The sequence below is a fragment of the Labrus mixtus genome, chromosome 11 (genome assembly GCF_963584025.1).
Source record: "Labrus mixtus chromosome 11, fLabMix1.1, whole genome shotgun sequence".
NCBI classification, from domain to species: domain Eukaryota; kingdom Metazoa; phylum Chordata; class Actinopteri; order Labriformes; family Labridae; genus Labrus; species Labrus mixtus.
Window position 1 is genome coordinate 11,888,054 of NC_083622.1, and position 22,967 is coordinate 11,911,020.

Sequence of the window (22,967 nt, forward strand, 5' to 3'; positions counted from 1 at the left end):
GTTGGCTGACTTTGAGTGAGAATGAAAGTACTTTTTGTCATCACTGATAATTTTGTTGTGATTAAAAAAGTAATTTATAGAGTAGCCTGCTTATTTCATTGGTTCATGATTAGGCAGAAACTTTGACAACAATGTTTTTTATAAGTTGTCACCTCCTGTATGTGGATCTCAAAAAGTAACATTCTAGTCAAACTGATGGGTTGTAAATATTAAAACACATCAAGGTGTTATTGCATAAAAATTAATTATAAACATTATTTTGACAGTACGGGCTTTTCATTGGTTTTTGCATTTTAATCAAATGCTGACATCCCCATGATGACAATGTTTTAATTAAGGTCTAAAGATAGAAATAATTTGCACACAGAGATGTTTGTTATCAATAGTAAATAGGATGTGACACTGTATGAAAACTATTTACATAAAAAGAACTGAACATCCAATGTGAACATGCATTTGTTTGACTTCCTCATTTACAAGTCAAATTTTGAATGCTGTTTATGAAGGTGGCCAAATGATGAGGAACTTCACTTCTCTAAACATCCTTCACCTCACTGCTCAAAAAGACCTGACAAAAAAGTAAGTTTATATAACGTTTAAATGACTTTATACTTTTTCAGGAGATATAACAATTCAACATGTTTAATATCATAAAGTCTACTTTTTAAGAAGTGCATTTTTTTTCTGAAGTTGATCAAAGAAACTTTGTTACAGGGGAAAGAAAAAAAACATTCACTCTGATCAAGTTTTGAACATTTTAAAGCTCTCGTGCAGTTTTTCTTCTGGGTGTTATTACTGATCAAATATTTTCTTTAAAGAGCTTGTAAACAAAATGAACTCAGACAAAATATATTTATATATATTTTTCTCTTTTGTTTCTTTTCCTTGAGGCAGGCAGTCAAACTTCCTGTTTTTTATTTTATTATCATTTCATCTTCTACGTTTTAGTAATGAGCATCTTTACATGAATTGAATGAAATGCAGAAAGATTTCAATTTAAACCTTAAAATGAGAAGCTGCACACCTTGAAGTCTTTTAGTTTTGTTGGGGTCAATTTAGTTAACTAAACTCTGGATCCAACCTTTTCCACATTGATGAAGATTTAAACATTTCAAGATATTTCTCCATCTGCAACTTCTACAAAGATCACATTCAACAACAGCCTCAAAATGAAATCTAAGTTTACTTCGAGCGAAGTACACTAAACTATAAATCTACATGTATTCTCTCCAGACTTTCTGCCTCTTCTGAAACACAAAGATGGCTGCAGCTCTGACTCTCCTCCTCATTGGCTGTCTGCTGCAAGGTGAGATGCTCACTTATATTTGTCAAAGAAATTAGCTACTAATGTGTTCTGCTTTCTTGATATCATAATGTAGAGATTTGGTGTTAAATTTACAACTTTAATGTAAAAAATAACTGTGTGAAAATGATGAATCCTCTGAGTTTTACATGAAGAAAATGTATCATGACTTTATTTATTTATTTATTTGTTTGTTTATTTAACAGAGACACGTGCAATGAACATTGCTTCATATAAATACAAAGTAGATGCCATGCAGTCAGGTTTCTAGCTGTGACTCATTTGAAACCTCTATCCCTGTCAATGATTTTAGTAATATAGACATTATAAACTCAATATGAATAAGGATTGTATTGTACATGTATAATTGTAATAAGGATTTGTTTCATGTGTTTCAGGTGCCCTGTGTGGAGAGTTTGAGATCATTATACCAAAGACTATAGAGGTTCTGAAGGGATCCTGTGTGACAATCCCCTGCTCCTTTGACGTAGAGGATCAATATAATGTCAACTTAGATAACACATGTAAAGCATTATGGAGAAAATGAAATAGGGACACTGGCCCTTTTGTGTTTGATAGCAGTAATCCACAACAGAAAGGACAATTGATTGGTAACCTAACAAAAAAAGACTGCACCACAACCCTGAATGACATGCAAAACACCAAACTGTATTTTTTTAGATTGGACTGTTTCGATGTGAAATACAATTTTGATGGCGTGAAAATTTCAGTCACAGGTAGGTTTCAAATTAAATGTATTAACAGTTCAGTCATGTAGTAGTTCTCTGACCTTATCATTGATTACTTTAAAATAAAGATAAATCAAACCTTTGATAGTAGAGAGAAATAACTGCTTATACATGTTTATGTATCTTCTGAACAGAACAACCGACTCTGACTCCGCCCACACTGAAGGTGAAGGAGGGAACCTCAGTGAGTTTGAATTGCTTTGCTCCAGCTCCCTGTCTGTCTCTTCCTCCAAATCTGACATGGAGCCCCGGCCTGGGTGAAGGTCAGGAGACCCTGCAGGAGAATCAGGACAAAACTAAAGTCAAGATCTCTGTGCTAAACTTCAAAGCATCACACCTCCATCACGGACAGGAAATCTCCTGTACTGCTGTCTACAGAAAACAAGATGGCAGCACTGAGTCATCTGTGAACACCAGTTTAACAGCTAACATTACATGTGAGTATGTGTGTCTTGTGATTAAATTGATTACATAAAATTCTTTGTTTGTTGTTTTGTAATCATTTAGCAAATAGTTACCAGCATGGCCGTCACTTCTGCCATGTGTGATTACCTTCTTTTCTCTCCACTCAGATGTTTGATTGTAGATGTATTCATTGTATGAACAGGGTTTGTTGTTTAGCCTCGACATAAATGATCTAATAAATGAATGCTATTAGGACAGACATCCTAATGTACGCTGATGATACTATCATTTTTGAACATGCAACAACAAACCAACAAGCTGCACGTAAGCTAACAGCAGTGATGACTAATGTCACACAGTGGTTTAATAACTCCTGTCAATACTTAAACATAAAGAAAACAATCTGCATGTTTTTCACAAAGACGTCAACAGATCATTTCACACTCAGTGTTTTCATCACAGGGTTAAAGGTCACAGTTGTATCTGATTATAAATGAATGTAACACTGGACTTTAATCTCCCATTTCAAAAACAAATTAAGATGGTGACAAACATAGTAAAGTTTATATTTTCATATTTCCACCAACTGTTTATCCGCTGAGGAAGCAACACTGTACTGTAGACGTAATAGGTCTACATTGTTATTAGAGGTGGGAATCACCAGAGGCCCTTCGATACGATATTATAACGATGCTTGAGTCACGATACGATATTATTGCGATTTTAAACATTTTGCGACAGGCTGAGAATTGTGATATACTATATTGAATTTCATTTTTTTAACTGCATATTATGTACACAAAATTAAACTAAATCAAGAACTGTTTTGTCAAATAAGGAAAAATTCTCAGTCTGCATATCCGCATATCTGGCAACCATGAAGCTCGCTACCTTCCTACTTGTCTGAGGTGCACAACAAAATTAATCTGGGGTTTGTTGCATAAATCTGAAGTGGGGTAATAACAACAACAGTAATGTAGTAACAAGTTATTTTTTGTGTGGGTAACTGTAATATTATTACTGGAATTTCATTAGTAATTCGTTACACTTCTCATTACTTGTAAAAGCAATGTTATTACTGTAACGCGTTACTAGTGATACGTTACAGACCAACACTGGTCCTACTAGCTGTTTCTATTGATGTATAACAGGGCTTGTTCAGGATAAAGGCATAACTCTTCTCTATCCCTCATCACAAATAAACTACATATTCAAAAAATACAACTTTATTTTTTCAGATTCACCCAAAGGGACCACAGTGTCAGTCAGTCCCTCTGGTCCAGTGCAAGAACACAAAAATGTGACACTGACTTGCAGTGCTAATGCCAACCCAGCTGTAAAGAACTACACCTGGTACAGAGCTGATGGAGGCCAGGAGACTTTCATGGAGACTGGAAGTGTTTTAAACATCAAAACTTCTAGGGAGAGAGGACCTTTTTTCTGCCGTGCAGCAAATGAAGAGGGAAGTGGAAGATCGAACAACACACAGATGGATGTTCAGTGTAGGTATCGTTTGAAACATTTGGATAAATGCAGGTAGGTCAGGCTTTTTTTGTGCAGCGTTTTACAAATGAGGAATGTAAATAATCTTTGTTAATAATGAACATCTTTAGTTTGTACAGATGTTTAAAGCAACTACACAGAGGATTTGAAGCTTTTCAACATTGAGTTGCACAACAATGCACTGCTGGAGCAAATATGGTCAAGGCTACCCTAAGTCAACACAAAAATTACCTCAAAAAATCTAATCCATCAGGTACCCCCAAAATATTCTAGATTCATACTGAATCTTTAAATAAGCTGTTTTGTCAGATGCACTGCAAACAAACAATGGCAATCTTATAAGCATGGGACTCAAGATGATATCACGCCGCAACCTCTGGTTTTCAAAAAATGGAACTGATGCAGAAGAAAAAAGAACCAGAAGTCCCATACACACCCCGTAATATAATGTTCATTGTGACAGCAGAAATGGTACAGAGCTGATGGAGGCCAGGAGACTTTCATGGGGACTGGAAGTGTTTTAAACATCAAAGCTTCTAGAAAGAGAGCCCCAATTTTCTGCAAGGCTGAAAATGAACTGGGAAGTTTTCAATCAAACACAAGACAAATAGATGTACATTGTAGGTGTCATTCATCAGTTACATTTTTCAAAATGTATGAAAATCTCTTTGTTTATCTTTAATTTCCTTTGATTGGAAACTTCATATCCATAAAAACGTTTGTAGAGGATTACCTTTGTTGTAAATAAAGGGAGAAAAGCATTATAGATAATGGATGGATGGATAATTTACATAGATAAAGTATTTAGTGCCTTTCTTTTAGGGTGGTGGGAGATCACTTTGGGTAATCCATCCTGAACGACCTGAATGGTAGGGGAAACACTGTGTTATATATGAGGTTCTATAATTAAATTAGAGACGAGCAAATGTTAACTTTACCCCCAAAAAGGTCTGCTTAGTAAGAATGTGCATATCAAGTAAAATTACAATCATTCAAATAAAATTGCTTGCGCGAGTAATATTGTATCCTGCGAGGACAAAACCATGCTTTGAGTGCGAAAAGAAAAATCCCCTCGGCAGCTCGTGCTCAAAGCATGGTTTTCTCCTTGCAGGTTACAATATTGCTCGCGCAAGCAGATAAATTCTGCGCGCGAATGCTGTGCATTGTGCTCACAAAAATAATATGCGTGCGTGGCTGTTTGAGTTGCACACACAGCTCCTTTAAATTCGCGCATGGATCTCACGTGCGGGCGCAATTTTATTGGCTGGGATAAAACGCCATAGGTCGGTGATGGAGATGTGACATAGAAGAGCGTAGTGCTGTCCCATAAGTGGAATTGTTTTCAACTGAGAGCTGAGTGAATGTAGACTCAAGAAAGGTATGACACTGAGTGCTGAAAACACTGAACTACATTGGTTTTGTATTGAAAATAGGCGCTGCCAGCGTTAAAAGCGCCCTCTGTGGACACAGGCCCAGAATGAAAACCGATTGACATGGAGGAACTAGAATTTTCTTTGCCTCATTCACTTGGACACTCACAGCTGGTCAACTTTTTTTAGAGGCATAAGCCTTATCTTTTACTTTTGCAAATTTGATACAGTATGGCTTTACTTGACTCTCTACTTGTCTCTCTTCCCTACATCCATTACAGATGCTCCACAGATCATGTCCTCATCTGATTGCACCAAAACTGCAAACCAGGTCAACTGTTCCTGTGAGTCTACGGGAAATCCTCCTCCCACTTTACAATGGAGTTTGGATGGGTTAGCTGTCAATCACTCAGAAGAGTTTGCAGTCAGTTATGGTACAGGTGTGAGCCTCATCACCATGAGTCAAGCCCAATGGAAGGATCACTTCACTGTGCTTTGTCGCAGCTCAAACTCTCTGGGATCTGCTTCTCAGCGATTTATTTTCTACAGCCTTCCACCATCTGCAGAAAGTCAAGGTTTGTCTCTGAACTGAGTATAACTTTTATTGGTAAGTGGCACATTTCACAATTTGTTCTCATAATTACTAAGTATTGCCAAGAAAGCTTTATGAATGGGTAAGTAGTGAAGGTGAATTCCTCTTGAAAGCTTTAATATGTCCTGATTTAACAACTTACAAAAATGAATAATTAATACGTTATGTCCGAATTTATTAAAATAATAATCTCGTCTGAATAAGAGCTTGAACCATAATCCCGTATTGTCCTTTGTATGTTTCAGTGATTTTGCCTATCTTCATCGCCACCATTGTCGTCTTCCTAGTGCTAGTATGTGCTCTACTCTTTGTTATCAGGTAGGGTAACAGCAAATCAAACCAAACCGTACAGAATACCACTATGCAAAATGTTTAAAAACCTCCAACTTGGAATTTTATATTCTTTATTTGAGTGAAGATACAGATTCTATATGGTGTTCCTCTGGTCTTCAATTTAAAATCTTTGAAATGTTTAATATTTTTTTGTATTATGAGCAGACCAAGTCTTATCCAGGTAATTAATATTTTTCAATTGAGGCCCACAATTTCAGTCAAATGTTGTGGATCGAAAATGTTGCCAATATATTTGTTTTATTTATAGTGTCCTCTGCTGTGCGTCTGTTTGTGAGACATAAGCGTGACTATGCAGCTTTATGAGACACTTAAAGGACTGGAGAAACATCAGTATTTGCTGACATGTGAATTTCAGATGTACTGCTGATCTCTTACTCTCTTTTTTGCTCAAAGCAACTTTGGGATTAAATATGACTGAAGATATGTAGTTATTTAAAGCTTTGTGTACTTTTGAGTACTATCAATCATTAGAATAAAGGAGATTTGGAAGAGTATTGTTTTAAAACAGGTCGAAAGTATCAAATTATGAAAAAAAATGTTGATAACCTTACTCTGAAGAGAGGATGCCCACAGGTGGTTCATTATGTGGTGTTTTACTGTTCTTTACTGATTGGTGTGCTGTGATACAGTTTGCAGCTTCTCAATAAGCCCTTTGTTTGCAGGCAGGTGTAGCGAAGTCCGAGTGGAAAACCTACGAGTTTTGCTCTAGTATGTTGCAACAAAAAAGTTATGGCATGAAGTAATCATGAATATTTCCTCTACTTGACAGAGTATGTCCTGTACTGTGACCTTTGCACATGCACACATAAGAATGTTGATGCTGAAATGCTGCCCGCCACCAGCCAAAGCTATAGGCGGGCACTAATGCTCCACTACCTAGATGTAAACCAGCATAGTAGACAAGTGGCATGTCATAGCGCAAAGAGGTTTGACTGTATTTTGATCTAGAAAATGGAGTAAAAGTTGTATGTAGGCTGTCTCGTGTTAAAGTGGCGTATCTTGACCAGAGCAAAGCGTAAAAAGCACAGGCATGTGGAAGTAAACCTGCAAGGAGGACCAAAGGCTGGCAGTGCTAGTACTGCTAATACTCGCCACACTCAGCACAACATTTAGACAACTTTTTTCCAGCAGACGATGTGATCCTGTGTTTTCGAGAGCTGTGAGCCATGTTAAAACAACTCAATTTGGTTTTCTGAGTTTTTTCTCAACTTTAAACTAGCAGGGGAAAAAACAAGGATATTTTCAGTATATTCTTGTAAGTTTAAAACTATACTGTTTTTTTCAGGGCTCAGAGGACTCAACACAACCTGCTTAAGAGTCAGGGGTCAGGTAACGCCAGCACAGTTGCTATGAGCCAACATCTACCAAGTGGAGAAGAGGTACTTTGTCTTGGAATCCAGCAGTTTTCTACTTAGTGTCACTTAAATAAGCAGAATAACCTTACAACCGACATTTCCTTTTGATTGTAGGAACCCAACAAAACAAATGAGGTCATTTATGCTAACACCACTCAGCTGAAGAAACCAGGTGTTACCCAACCTGCAACTATCTCTGAGCCAATCAGCACCAATTTACCAAGCTCAAGCCGAAACAACACAGAAGATGCCAGTACAAGTTCAGAGAAGAAAAACGAGGAAAGCAAAGATGTGATTTACACTAGTGTGACTTGGAGGAGCAAAGGGGAGAAGGTGGGAGGAAGCTCTGGGGACACAAATCAGTCAGGTCGCTCCTATCTGGAGGAGAAGCGCTTAGATGGAGAATTGGGCAGAAATGTTGCGAGCAATGCAGTAGAGAGTGTAAATCTATACAATGAAGTGAAGCCTAGAAATGTGAAGAAGGACTCCGAATGTGAATATGCCCAGGTTAAATTTAGAGACTAGAGTGTGATGCATAATTAGATTACAGTTCTATTGCTGGTTTTTAGAACTTTTAAGAATGCTGTGGTCTCTTGAATGTATATTTTCTTTCAAAATAAATGTTGAAACTAGGGCTGGGTGATATGGCCTAAAAATAAAATCTTTGATTTCTTACCACACCAAACTTGATTGATGATTTTAAATTGATGTTTTTTAAGCTGGAGCGTTAGATAACAAGTGTCTGCAGGCATTAGTGAAGCATGGTGGAGGTTCCTTTCAAGTTTGGGCATCTCTGCAAATGGAGTTGGGGATTTGGTCAGAATTAATGGTGTCCTCAATGCTGAGAAATACAAGCAGATACTTATCTATCATGTAATACCATCAGTGTAATACCATCAGGGAAGCGTCTGATTGGTGCCAAATCTATTCTGTAGCAGGACAATGACCCAAAACATACAGCCAATGTCATTAAGGGCGATCTTCAGCGTAAAGAAGAACAAGGAGTCCTGGGAGTGATGGTATGGCCTGCACAGAGTCCTGATCTCAACATTATCGAGTGTGTCTGAGATTGCATGAACAACCCACCTGCCGAGATATTCCAAAAACTGTGTGCAAGTGTACCTACAAGCATTGATGCTGTTTGGAAGGCAAAGGGTGGTCACGCCAAATATTGATTTGATTTAGATGTTTCTTCTGTTCATTCACAAAATGCTTTTTGTTAATTGATCAAAAATAATTACTTCTATTTGTGAAAGCATTCTTATTTTACAGCATTTTTTCACACCTGCCTAAAACTTTTGCACAGTACTGTATATAAATCAGACAGCCAAAAGGCAAAGAAACTCAACTTAACATCAGAAGAACCGATAATAACAAAGACAAAAAGTTCAAATGGGAAGATAATTTATAATTTAAAAAAGGGGCTGATTAGGAGAGGCTGTAGGTTTGGAAGTTGCCTATTTACTACAGATATTGAGACTTCATATCATTGTACAGCCTAACAAGTTTCTCTTCACGTTTAGGGGGATTTTGCTGTTTCTATGTCTCTGTCACCTGGCTGTTGAAGTTCATCATGTTATTCTCCTGATTTCCTGCCTTTGCTTTGTCATTCAAAGCACTTTGTAAACATCTATTTTTAAAGGTGCTATAACAATAATGTTTGTAATGTATTATTATTATTACATAAAAACCAAGAAAGAAGGACTTCTCTTAAATCAAGTTAAAAAAAGCAATTCCTGGTAGTCCTGCTAGTTTAGCTGAATGTCATTCATAACCGTAATGAATAGCTTTTACTACCATGTAATGTAGAGGCGTATTGTGGTAATAAACTTTATTGATATACTATTTTTTTTTTATTTAATGCCATATTGGCATGATCACTCCCACATTCATTCAGACACACACTTACACTGGCAATCTGGACCATGCCTAAATACGCAGGAACATAACGCTGACAGGCTTTTTTTATGGAGAAATCTGGAGTGTTCTGGCTGTATCTGATTCAAATGACTCAAAATAAGCCTCAAAGTAGCGGTCAAGTTCTCCGTGTTCTCCGATGTGCAGGCACGGACTCAACTTCGCGTCCCTTTTTAAAAAATGTTCTAGAGTTTGTCTATTTGTAAACTGAGCACGCTTCATAATAACATAAAACCATGCATGTGCTGTATTACGACGTCATGTACAAGAGGTAACCGTGCCCAGACCCGGTTTGTCCTGGAGCAGTGTGAGTGCAGGCCGTGCCGGCCAGCGAGGGATTGGGGAAGGTGGGGCAATCTTAAGAACAGTATGCGCCCCTTACTCGCTTGTTCACTTACTCACTCACAAAATCACACTCATTCCCTCACTGATTCACTCAGACTCACACTCATTCACTCACTGATTCACTCAGACTCACACTCATTCACTCACTGATTCACTCAGACTCACACTCATTCACTCGCTGATTCACTCAGACTCACACTCACTGATTCACTCAGACTCACACTCATTCACTCGCTGATTCATTCAGACTCTCACACTCATTCACTCACTGATTCACTCAGACTCTCACACTCATTCACTCACTGATTCACTCAGACTCTCACACTCATTCACTCACTGATTCACTCAGACTCTCACACTCATTCACTTACTGATTCACTCAGACTCACACTCATTCTCTCACTGATTCACTCAGACTCACACTCATTCTCTCACTGATTCACTCAGACTCACACTCATTCACTCACTGATTCACTCAGACTCACACTCATTCTCTCACTGATTCACTCAGACTCACACTCATTCATTCACTGATTCACTCAGACTCTCACACTCATTCAATCGTGTTCATTGGCTCACACACTTATTCACTCACTGATTCACTCAGACTCACACTCATTCACTCACTGATTCACTCAGACTCACTCTCACTGATTCACTCAGACTCACACTCATTCATTCACTGATTCACTCAGACTCTCACACTCATTCACTCACTGATTCATTCAGACTCACACTCATTCACTCACTGATTCACTCAGACTCACACTCATTCACTCACTGATTCACTCAGACTCACAATCATTCACTCACTGATTCACTCAGACTCACACTCATTCACTCACTGATTCACTCAGACGCTCACTCATTCTCTCACTGCTTCACTCAGACTCACACTCATTCAATCATGTTCATTGGCTCACACACTCATTCATTCACTGATTCACTCAGACTCTCACACTCATTCAATCATGTTCATTGGCTCACACACTCATTCACTCACTGATTCACTCAGACTCACACTCATTCACTCATTGATTCACTCAGACTCTCACACTCATTCAATCGTATTCATTGGCACACACACTTATTCACATACTTGTTCACACACTCACACTCACATTTACGTAATTACTCACCACTTTACTCAATACATTAATGAACGGTGAGGAATGATGTGGCACTCTGTGAAAACTATATGTAAAAAGTGATAAACATTCAATGTGAACATGAAAGTTCCTTTTTTTTTGACTTCCTAAATTCAAGTCAAATTTTCAATGTTGTTTATGAAGGTGGCCAAATGATGAGGAACTTCACTTCTCTAAACATCCTTCACCTCTCTGCTTAAAACTACCTGACAAAAACGTGAGTTTGAAAAACTTTTATATAACTTTTAAATACCTTTTTCAGGAGATATAACAAATCAACATGTTTATTATCATAAAGGTTACTTTTTAATAAGTTAATTTTTTCTGAAGTTGATCAAACAAACTTTGTTACAGGGGAAAGAAAAAAACTTTCACTTTGATCAAGTTTTGAACATTTTAAAGCTCTCATGCAGTTTTTCTTCTGGGCATTATTGCTGATCAAATGAATTCCTTAAAGAGGTTGTACACAAAATGAACTCAAGAAAAAAAAAAGTTTTTCTCTTTTGTCTCTTTTCCTTGAGGCAGGCAGTCAAACTTCCTGTTTTTTTATTTTATAATAATTTCATCATCTACGTTTTAATAATGAGCATCTTTACTTGAATTGAATGAAATGCAGAAAGATTTCAATTTAAACCTTAAAATGAGAAGCTGCACACCTTGAAGTCTTTTATTTTTGTTGGGATCAATTTAGTTAACTAAACTCTGGATCCAACCTTTTCCACATTGATGAAGATTTAAACATTTCAAGATATTTCTCCATCTGCAACTTCTGCAAAGATCACATTCAACAACAGCCTCAAAATGAAATCTAAGTTTATTTGGAGCGAAATAAACTAAACTGTGAATCTACATGTATTCTCTCCAGACTTTCTGCCTCTTCTGAAACACAAAGATGGCTGCAGCTCTGACTCTCCTCCTCATTGGCTGTCTGCTGCAAGGTGAGATGCTCACTTATATTTGTCAAAGAAATTAGCTACTAATATGTTCTGCTTTCTTGATATCATAATGTAGAGATTTGGTGTTAAATTCACAACTTTAATGTAAAAAAGCTGTGTGAAAATGATGAATCCTCTGAGTTTTATGTGAAGACTATTTTATCATTGAAAGCATACTGATAAGATTTTTAGAAATAGAGCCATCAATAAAATATATCATGACTTTATCTTTTGTTTGTTTATTTAACAGAGAGACACGCAATGAACATTGCTGATTTTACTAATATAGACATTATGAACTCAATATGAATAAGGATTCTATTGTAAATGTATAATTGTAATAAGGATTTATTTCTTGTGTTTCAGGTGCCCTGTGTGGACAGTTTGAGATCATTATACCAAATAATATAGAGGTTCTGAAGGGATCCTGTGTGACAATCCCCTGCTCCTTTGACGTAGACGATCAACATAATGTCAACTTAGATAACACATGTAAAGCATTATGGAAAGAATCTGATAGCAGACTTGTTGTGTTTGATAGCAGTAATCCACAACAGAGTGCAATCATAGGACAATTGATCGGTGACCTAACAAAAAAAGACTGCACCACAACCCTGGATGACATGCAACCTCAAAACAACAAAGAGTATTATTTTAGATTGGAATGTGACATTCTGAAATACTATTTTCATGACGTGAAAATTTCAGTCGAAGGTAGGTTTCAAATGAAACTAATTAACAGTTCAGTCATGTAGTAGTTCTCTGACCTTATCGTTGATTACTTCAAATGAAAATAAATCAAACCTTTGATAGTAGAGAGAAATAACTGTTTATACATGTTTATGAACCTTCTGAACAGATGATCCACCCAGACCGACTCTGACTCCGCCCACACTGAAGGTGAAGGAGGGAACCTCAGTGAGTTTGAACTGCTCTGCTCCAGCTCCCTGTCTGTCTCTTCCTCCAAATCTGACATGGAGCCCCGGCCTGGGTGAAGGTCAGGAGACCCTGCAGGAGAATCAGGACAAAACTAAAGTGAAGATCTCTGTGCTGAACTTCAAAGCATCACACCTCCATCACGGACAGGAAATCTCCTGTACTGCTGTCTACAGAAAACAAGATGGCAGCACTGAGTCATCTGTGAAAACCAGTTTAACAGCTAACATTACATGTGAGTATGTGTGTCTTGTGATTAAATTGATTACATAAAATACATGCTTCTTCTTCATTGTTTGTTGTTTTCTAATCATTTAGCAAACAGTTACGAGCATGGACATCACCTGGGGTGTGCATACTGCCATGTGTGATAACCTTCTTTTCTCTCCACTCAGATGTTTGATTGTAGATGTATTCATTGTATGAACATGGTTTGTTGTTTAGCCTCTACATAAATGATCTAATAAATGAATGCTATTAGGACAGACATCCTAATGTACGCTGATGATACTATCATTTTTGAACATGCAACAACAAACCAGCAAGCTGCACGTAAGCTAACAGCAGTGATGACTAATGTCACACAGTGGTTTAATAACTCCTGTCAATACTTAAACATAAAGAAAACAATCTGCATGTTTTTCACAAAGACGTCAACAGATCATTTCACACTCAGTGTTTTCATCACAGGGTTAAAGGTCACAGTTGGATCTGATTATAAATGAATGTAACACTGGACTTTAATATCCAATTTAAAAAACAAATTAAGAATGCAGTGAGGTTCACAAACAGTTTGTAAATTCAGACTGAACAGTTTATATATTTGTTTCTATTAGTCTATGTATACAAAACTATAAATATTTGTGTGTGAATCAGAAATACATTTGTGAATGTTATTTTTTTATTTGTGGATTTGTTTTACATTCATATAGAATGAAATATATTTGTGTGTGCATTGAAATACATTTATGAATCCTTCTGTGTGCATTTGTGAATATTGAGACTGATCTAACTCCATAACAGCTATCCTCTGCAGCTCATTGGTGGAGTTTATTTACGCAAGCTTCACGTTGTTGTGTTGTCGTCGTCAGATATTGTAAGTGCTTAAGGAGTTTTGAAGTACTGTTTTTTGCAGTATAAAGAGTCCTGGTACTGGGACACAATTTACATCTGACAATGATGTTCTTGTCATCTTTCCTGTCGACAAAACTTAAGTAATGGGAATATTTCCAGCCGCTGAATGTAAAAATGTATACTTCCATCTTTCAAGCTAGCCAGGGTTGCCAGGTATGTGTGACAACAAATGACAAAACAAGCCCAATGGCCAAAAAAAAACTACCCTCGGCGGCACCTAAAAAGCAGCCCAAATCCGCATATCTGGCAACCATGAAGCTCGCTACCTTCCGGCTTGTCTGAGGTGCGCAATGAAATGAATCTGGGGTTTGTTGCATAAATCTGAAGTGGGGTAATAACAACAACAGTAATGTATTAACAAGTTATTTTTTGTGTGGGTAACTGTAATATTATTACTGGAATTTCATTAGTAATTTGTTACACTTCTCATTACTTGTAAAAGTAATATTATTACTGTAACGCGTTACTAGTGATACGTTACAGACCAACACTGGTCCTACTAGCTGTTTCTATTGATGTTTAGCAGGGCTTGTTCAGGATAAAGGCTTAACATTCTCTATCCCTCATCACAAATAAACTACATATTCAAAAAATATAACTTTATTTTTTCTCTTTCTCTTTCTCTCTTTTCAGATTCACCCAAAAGGACCACAGTGTCAGTCAGTCCCTCTGGTCCAGTGCAAGAAGACAAAAATGTGACACTGACTTGCAGTGCTAATGCCAACCCAGCTGTAAAGAACTACACCTGGTACAGAGCTGATGGAGGCCAGGAGACTTTCATGGAGACTGGAAGTGTTTTAAACATCAAAGCTTCTAGGGAGAGAGGACCTTTTTTCTGCCGTGCAGCAAATGAAGAGGGAAGTGGAAGATCGAACAACACACAGATGGATGTTCAGTGTAGGTATCGTTTGAAACATTTGCATAAATGCAGGTAGGTCAGGCTTTTTTTGTGCAGCGTTTTACAAATGAGGAATGTAAATAATCTTTGTTAATAATGAACATCTTTAGTTTGTACAGATGTTTAAAGCAACTACACAGAGGATTTGAAGCTTTTCAACATTGAGTTGAACAATACAACGCACTGCTGGAGCAAATATGGTCAAGGCTACCCTAAGTCAACACAAAAATTACCTCAAAAAATCTAATCCATCAGGTACCCCCAAAATATTCTAGATTCATACTGAATCTTTAAATAAGCTGTTTTGTCAGATGCACTGCAAACAAACAATGGCAATCTTATAAGCATGGGACTCAAGATGATATCACGCCGCAACCTCTGGTTTTCAAAAAATGGAACTGATGCAGAAGAAAAAAGAACCAGAAGTCCCATACACACCCCATATTATAATGTTCATTGTGACAGCAGAAATGGACATGTTAGACTTAGACTTTCTTTATTGTCATTCAAACTTGTACTTTCAGTGCAGATAAGAACAAAATTTTGTTGCATTTGACTCGTTAGTGCAGGATAAAAACAGCAGCAAGTATTCACATAGAAAAACAAGGTGTAGATATAAATAGATATGAAAAGAAAAGCTATGTATAAAATTTCTATACAGATAAATATATTGCACGTTTGTGATGTATGTTATATTGTATTTTACAGCCCAGTGAGGTAGTCCTATGTGGGGGTTTGAGGGGGAATGGAGGGATTTTTTATTTTTTTTTGTTCAAAAGTCTTATGATATGTGGGAAGAAGCTGTTACAGAACCTGGAAGTTCTGCTTTGAAGGCTGCGGAACCTCTTTCCAGAGTCCAGCAGCGAAAACAGTCCTTGGTGGGGGTGGGAGGTGTCTCTGCTGATTTTCTGAGCCCTGGTCAGGCAGCGGATTTTTGCAATCTCCTGGATGGGAGGAAGTGGAGTCTTAATGATCTTTTCCGCCGTCCTCACCACTCTCTAAAAAAATATATTGTGTTCTGATTAGTTATTGTCTTTATCGACTCACACTGTAAGCGGATTGAATTTTCTCATTACTCACCAGTTTGGATTTTATGATGGTTATAAGGCCTTAAATGGTATTTGTACCACCGTCATGGTTCAGTACATGCAGTGATACGACAAAGACGACTGAGTCGTAGCGACGTAGAACTTTAATGTTGTAATAATATTTCAGATTCACCCAAAAGGACCACAGTGTCAGTCGGTCCCTCTGGTCCAGTGCAAGAAGACACAAATGTTTGGGTTGTATCAAGTCAACTTTGGTTATATTCTTTAATAATTATTTTGAATTATTAATAATATAAATAAAATATCATTAAACTATGTTTAATCTCGTTTTGGGGCACCACCCTGTACTCAGGTAAATATAACCAAAATATCACTCAAATCATTTAATCATTAACCAACAACATACAACACAACTAAGCCACAGTTTGATGTCTGCTTTGCTTAAACAACCAAAAATTTAAAGAAAATATAATTTTCTTCAGAAGGATCCCTTTTAGGATTTAAGTTTGGATTACTGTGCATTTACAAGGCAACAAAGCTGGTTTATTGAAGGCCTCACACGGGGCACCATTTGTTGGGGTTGTATCAAGTCAACTTTGGTTATATTCTTTAATAATTATATTGAATTATTCATAATATAAATAAAATATCATTGAGCTATGTTTAATCTCGTTTTGGGGCACCAACCTGTACTCAGGTAAATATAACCAAAATATCACTCAAATCAGTCTCAAATTAGTTATTCAATTACTAAAAATATTAATAATTAATAACTATATTTAATAAATTGAAGGCGTGAAATCCGTACACAAAGCCTTCGCACCCAGCTTATATCACAATGCATAAGCTCCATGGGGGGTCTACCTCAGGTCCCCTCCAATGAGGAGAGAGAGGTTCCGTTCCCCCCTTATTTCACGCATAGGTGTGAAGTACCGCAGGGGATTCTGGGATTAAGAGTCCTTTTAGGCCTCTTTGTGATCTCAGTGAATAACTCAAATGAAGTGCAGGCCCAAGTCCATTGTTTGACTGTCCTAAGCCTGCGTGGCCCAACACAAATGTGACAATGACTTGCAGTGCTAATGCCAAACCAGCTGTAAAGAACTACACCTGGTACAGAGCTGATGGAGTCGAGGAGACTTTCATGGAGACTGGAAGTGTTTTAAACATCAAAGCTTCTCGAAAAAGAGGCCCGTTTTTCTGCAAGGCTGAAAATGAACTGGGAAGTTTTCAATCAACCACAAGACAAATAGATGTACATTGTAGATGTCATTCATCAGTTAAATTTTTCAAAATGTATGAAAATTTCTTTGTTTATCTTTAATTTCCTTTGATTGGAAACTTCAAATCCATAAAAACTTTATTTTGTAGAGGATTACCTTTGTTGTAAATAAAGGGAGAAAAGCGTTATAGATAATGGATGGATGGATAATATACATAGATAAAGTATTTATGGTTGCATGGTTTTCTCCTTGCAGGATATAATATTGCTCGCGTGAGCACCTAAATTCTGCGCGAGAATGCTGTGCAAGCGCTTGCAAAAATAATATGCGTGTGGCTGTTTGAGTTGCACGGATCTCATGTGCGGGTGAAATTCTATTGGCTGGGATAAAACGCCATAGGTCGGTGATGGAGATGTGACATAGAAGAGCTTAGTGCTGTTCCACAAGTGGAATTGTTTTCAGCTGAGAGCTGAGTGAATGCAGGCTCAAGAAACGTATGACGCTGAGTGCTGAAAACACTGAACTACATTGGTTTTGTATTGAAAATAGGCGCTGCCAGTGTTAAAAGCGCCCTCTGTGGACACAGGCCCAGAATGAAAACCGATTGACATGGAGGAACTAGAATTTTTCTTTGCCTCATTCACTTGGACACTCACAGCTGGTCAACTTTTTTTTTTTTTTTTTTTACAGCCATAAGCCTTATCTTTTACTTTTGCAAATTTGATACAGCATGGCTTTACTTGACTCTCTACTTGTCTCTCTTCCCTACATCCATTACAGATGCTCCACAGATCATGTCCTCATCTGATTGCACCAAAACTGCTAACCAGGTCAACTGTTCCTGTGAGTCTACAGGAAATCCTCCTCCCACTTTACAATGGAGTTTGGATGGGTTAGCTGTCAATCACTCAGAAGAGTTTGCAGTCAGTTATGGCACAGGCGGGAGCTTCATCACCATGAGTCAAGCCCAATGGAAGGATCACTTCACTGTACTTTGTCGCAGTTCAAACTCTCTGGGATCTGTTGCTCAGCGATTTCTTTTCTACAGCCTTCCACCATCTGCAGAAAGTCAAGGTTTGTCTCTGAACTGAGTATAACTTTTATTGGTAACCGGCACATTTCACAATTTGTTCTCATAATTACTAAGTATTGCCAATAAAGCTTCATGAATGGGTAAGTGATGAAGAAAACGTCCTCTGGAAAGCTTTAATATGTGAAAAATGAATTATTATTACATTATGTCCGAATTTACTAAAATAATAATTTCGTTTGAAGCGGAGCTTGAACCATAATCCCATATTGTCCTTCGTATGTTTCAGATAGTGTGATTTCGCCAGTCTTCATCGCCACCATTGTCGTCTTCCTAGTGGTAATATGTGCACTACTAGTGCTAGTATGTGCTCTACTCTTTGTTATCAGGTAGGGTAACAGCAAATGAAACCAAACCGTACAGAGTACCACTATGCAAAATGTTTAAAAACCTCCTACTGGGATTATTATATTCTTTATTTGAGTGAAGATACAGATTCTATATGGTGTTCCTCTGGTCTTCAATTTAAAATCTTTGACATTTTAAGTATTTTTTTGTATTATGAGCAGACCAAGTCTTATCCAGGATATTTTTATTTTTCAATTGAGGCCCACAATTTCAGTCAAATGTTGTGGATCGAAAATGTTGCCAATGTGTTTGTGTTATTTATAGTGTCCTCTGCTCTGCGTCTGTTTGTGAGACATAAACATGACTCTATGCAGCTTTATGAGATGCCAAAAGGACTGGAGAAATGGCCGACCTGTGATTTTACGATGTACCACTGATCTCCTTTTCTATTTTGCTCATGGCAACTTTGGGATTAAATATGACTGAAGGTCTGTAGGTATTTAAAGCTTTTGGTACTTTTAGGTACTATCTAGGGATTGGGCCCGACTGACATGGGATTTTTGGATCCAATACCGATATAAGGGAGAAAAGAATTCTGATACCGATATATATTGGCCAATCTATCTTTGATCTTGAAAGATACATAGATGTACACACATATTTTGCATGGATCCTTCAAACACAGCTTTCAAACACTTTTGGAAAAGATATATAATGAAGACAATCATTTTTTTATGTTGAACAAAAGCCTTTATTGGCCAGAATAACAACAGTGCACTGAAACACTACACTTTACTTGGAAGTTAAAAAATATAAGAAACTATATAAAACTAAATATCAAACTTAAGTTGAAAGTATCAAATACAACATGCTCATTTCCTTTGTGAAGTAGTCCTGCACCTTACTTCTTCCACCCTCAGCAATCTGAAAAATAAAAACATAAAAAACGATAAAATTACGTATTTCTCTGGCTTTGATAACTGTTGGAAATATAAGACATAATGCAATTACTCAACAATAAAATATATAAAACATGGGTTTAGTCAATATTTAATTTATCTACATATTTTAATGTAAACATTAGCAACCACATTCTACATTATATCTTTAAACCAAAACGTGTGAGAATTACAACAAAATGTTGTGATTCTATGCCATTAATTATTGCAATTTTCTTTACTTATTCAAGCTCAACTTAAGTGGAATCATACAATAGAAAAAAAGATAAGAATATCATGAGTAATAGTTAAGAAAAATAATATACATCAAGTCGGTCAGTCTTTGATTTGAATGCAATTCATCTTTTTCCACTATCAAACACTCAGCTGCAACATCCAGGCCATTTGTGTCTACAAATTCCCTTTCTCTATAATCATCAGCTGACAAGCCTCATTCCTTTGTTACCTGGGAAAATCCTGAAAAATCTAGTGTATGATTGACTGCTCATATCAACATCTTGCTGAACTGCACAGGCTGCTGCTGAGCTGGTCTGTGTTAGAACCCAGAGCTGCTGAATAAACACTAAACGCTCTGAAAAAGACGCTGGGTTCAGTCAAGTACCCACAAGTTACTGATTTTTCTCTCCCTTTATTGGGAGTAGCCTTGCATTAAGATAAATGAGATAATTCAACACACTTTAGTGTCAAACCACCACAACTCTGCTTTCTCCTGAGCTGCAGCTGTTATATAGCAGTGATTCCCCTAAACTTCCCATTCGTTCAGCTGCAGCAGGGGGACAGTACACAGCCAATAGCTGGCTAATTATTAGCTCCTCAATGTATTTACAAACGTCTGTTATATAAGCATGAGCAACACATGGGTACAGTTATATAAGAATTATGTTGAACAAGGGAATGACATAGTAAGTGTGTATTAACTCCATTAACCAGTTAATAATAACAACAATAAAATGAATTGTTATTGGTAATATTCATGTTTTGTGCTTATCTAAAGGCAACCGTCAGTCAAAGGTATGTTCAATTCATTGAGGACAGCGGTGGTCTAACAATCTAAGTCAAAATGCGTATGTGTCACAGATTAGGCGATCAATATTTGTACGGTAAGTTTTGCTCTAGTATGTTGCAGCAAAAAAGTTGTTTTACAGAGTATGTCCTGTACTGTGACCGTTGTACATGCACACATAAGAATATTGTTTCTGAAATGCTGCCCAACACCAGCCAAAGTTAGAGCTCCAGTTAAAGACTAATTCTCCACTACCTAGATGTAAACCAGCAGAGTAGACAAACGGCATCTCATAGCGCAGAGAGGATTGACTGTATTTTGAAAATTGAATAAAAGTTGTATGTAGGCTGTCTCGTGTTAAAGTGGCGCATCTTGACCAGAGCAAAGTGTAAAAAGCACAGGCATGTGGAAGTTAAAGGGGCTGTATGTAACTTTTTACAGGTATAAATCATTTTTTATCGCCCATTAAAAAGCGAACGGTTAACTGATGTGAAAAAGTAGATGTTCACTGTCTATCTGTGTTGCCTGTATAAAAAGAAAGTGACATTTTATGCACGTTCTCAACGTCCTCCTCACTCCGCTCCGCTTACAGAGATCAACAGTACAAACTCATCACACACATCCGCCCTAAGAGCTCTCATAGACGGACAAACTCATCACACACACTCCTGCTCTCAGCTAGTGCTGGCCGATATATATCGTGAAGCTCGATTCGATCGATATTTAATTAATGCTTGATATGGAAAAGGGAACATCGATTTTATTTTTTAAACTACTTTGAAGTTTTCTCGCGATATTTTGTTGCTCAGCGACATTTCTGCAGCACCGCTTGTTGCCCCTGAGTAGCCTAGCTCTTGTAAGCGGCCAACACGGAGGAGAAACAGAAAGACGTGAGCGAGGCCAAATTACTTCCAAAAAAAGGGCACATAACGCAGGGCTCGACATTATAACTGGCCCGCTGGCCCGGATGAATGATTGACAGAGTCTGGGCCAGCTGATTGCACGTTCAGCTGGCGGCTTCACTGCTGTCACTTCCGCAAGCGCGCTAGCTACACTCGAATTGTACACTCGTACACAGATTTTAGCGCAGGTTTTCTCTACTAAAACACACGTTTGGTAAAACGGTTTTAAAATCATCATATCCCGACAAAAGCCGAACTAAAATCAGCATTCAAAGAAAAAAAATCACCAGAAAAGTTGAGTGACAGCAGGGCATGACAAAAACAGAACGGAGAAAAGTTTCAGCCACAGTGGCAGACAGCTGGAGGAGCTGGAGCACGCTGCAGCTAAATTTCCCCTTAAAGTTAAAGACTAGATCATGGTAAAGATAAAAGTTATTCACAAAGCATCTTAGCCCTTAAGAGAGCTCCAAAAGTAAAGATCTAAGGATGAAGAGTTTCTCACAGAGAAGAAAGAAGGAGAGAAAGGTGATCAGAAGAATTCCAGCTCTATCACAGCCTCATATTAATATCAGATTAAGTAGACTCTTACAGTTACCAGCATGGTGAATAAACATTATTAACAATATAACAATATTTTTATTTTCTATAATTAGAGCTCAATTAATTAAATAAAAGTTGTAATTGACTTTTGCATCACAATGGTTCAAGAGTAAATTGGTGACTGTTATTTTTCGAATCAAAAGTAAAGTTCCTGGGCCAGTGATTACAATGGTCGGGCCAGTGATATTTTTTTTTATACAGTGGAGATTCAGTTTTATAGGCTACATTTATAAACTTTAAACGGTATCGCTACAAACACAGTATTTTTGAAAGTTACAAATAGCCCCTTTAACCTGCATGGAGGCTGGCAGTGCTAGCACTGCGAATGCTAGCCACACTTGGCTCAACATTATGACAAAAATTTTCCTGGAGACGCTGTGATCCTGTGTTTCGAGAGCTGTGAGACATGTTAAAACAACTCAATTTAGTTTTCTGAATTTTTTTCTCAACTTTAAACTACCAGTGGGAATAACAAAACTGTTTACAGTATATTCTTGTAGGTTTATACTATGCTGTTTTTTTCAGGGCTCAGAGGACTCAACACAACCTGCTTAAGAGTCAGGGGTCAGGTAACGCCAGCACAGTTGCCATGAGCCAACTTCTACCAAGTGGAGAAGGAAATGAGGTACTTTATCTTGGAATCCAGCAGTTTTCTACTTAATGTGACCTAAATAAGCACAATAAGCAACCAACATTTTATTTTCAATTGTAGGAACCCAACAAAACAGATGAGGACATTTATGTCAACATGTATGAGCTGAAGAAACCAGGTGTTACCCAACCTGCAACTACCTCTGAGCCAATCAGCACCAACTTACCAAGCTCAAGCCGAAACAACACAGAAGATGCCAGTACAAGTTTAGAGGAGAAAAACGAGGAAAGCAAAGATGTGATTTACACTAGCGTGACTTG

At 37.5% G+C, this 22,967-nt stretch overlaps 2 protein-coding genes across 2 annotated transcripts in view; both read left to right on the forward strand.

Annotated features, from left to right (window-relative positions):
* Positions 1 to 22,967, forward strand: part of LOC132983663 (B-cell receptor CD22-like) — a 100,788-nt gene that overhangs the window by 38,022 nt on the left and 39,799 nt on the right. Inside the window, exons 5-6 of the mRNA XM_061050084.1 lie at positions 3,696 to 3,959; positions 14,680 to 14,943. Of these exons, the coding sequence (XP_060906067.1) occupies positions 3,696 to 3,959; positions 14,680 to 14,943 (528 nt within the window). The remainder of the gene's footprint in view (positions 1 to 3,695; positions 3,960 to 14,679; positions 14,944 to 22,967) is intronic.
* LOC132983671 (sialoadhesin-like) overlaps positions 11,210 to 22,967 on the forward strand; it is a 48,676-nt gene continuing 36,918 nt past the window's right edge. Inside the window, exons 1-3 of the mRNA XM_061050097.1 lie at positions 11,210 to 11,258; positions 11,907 to 11,979; positions 12,343 to 12,690. Of these exons, the coding sequence (XP_060906080.1) occupies positions 11,934 to 11,979; positions 12,343 to 12,690 (394 nt within the window). The 5' untranslated portion in view covers positions 11,210 to 11,258; positions 11,907 to 11,933. The remainder of the gene's footprint in view (positions 11,259 to 11,906; positions 11,980 to 12,342; positions 12,691 to 22,967) is intronic.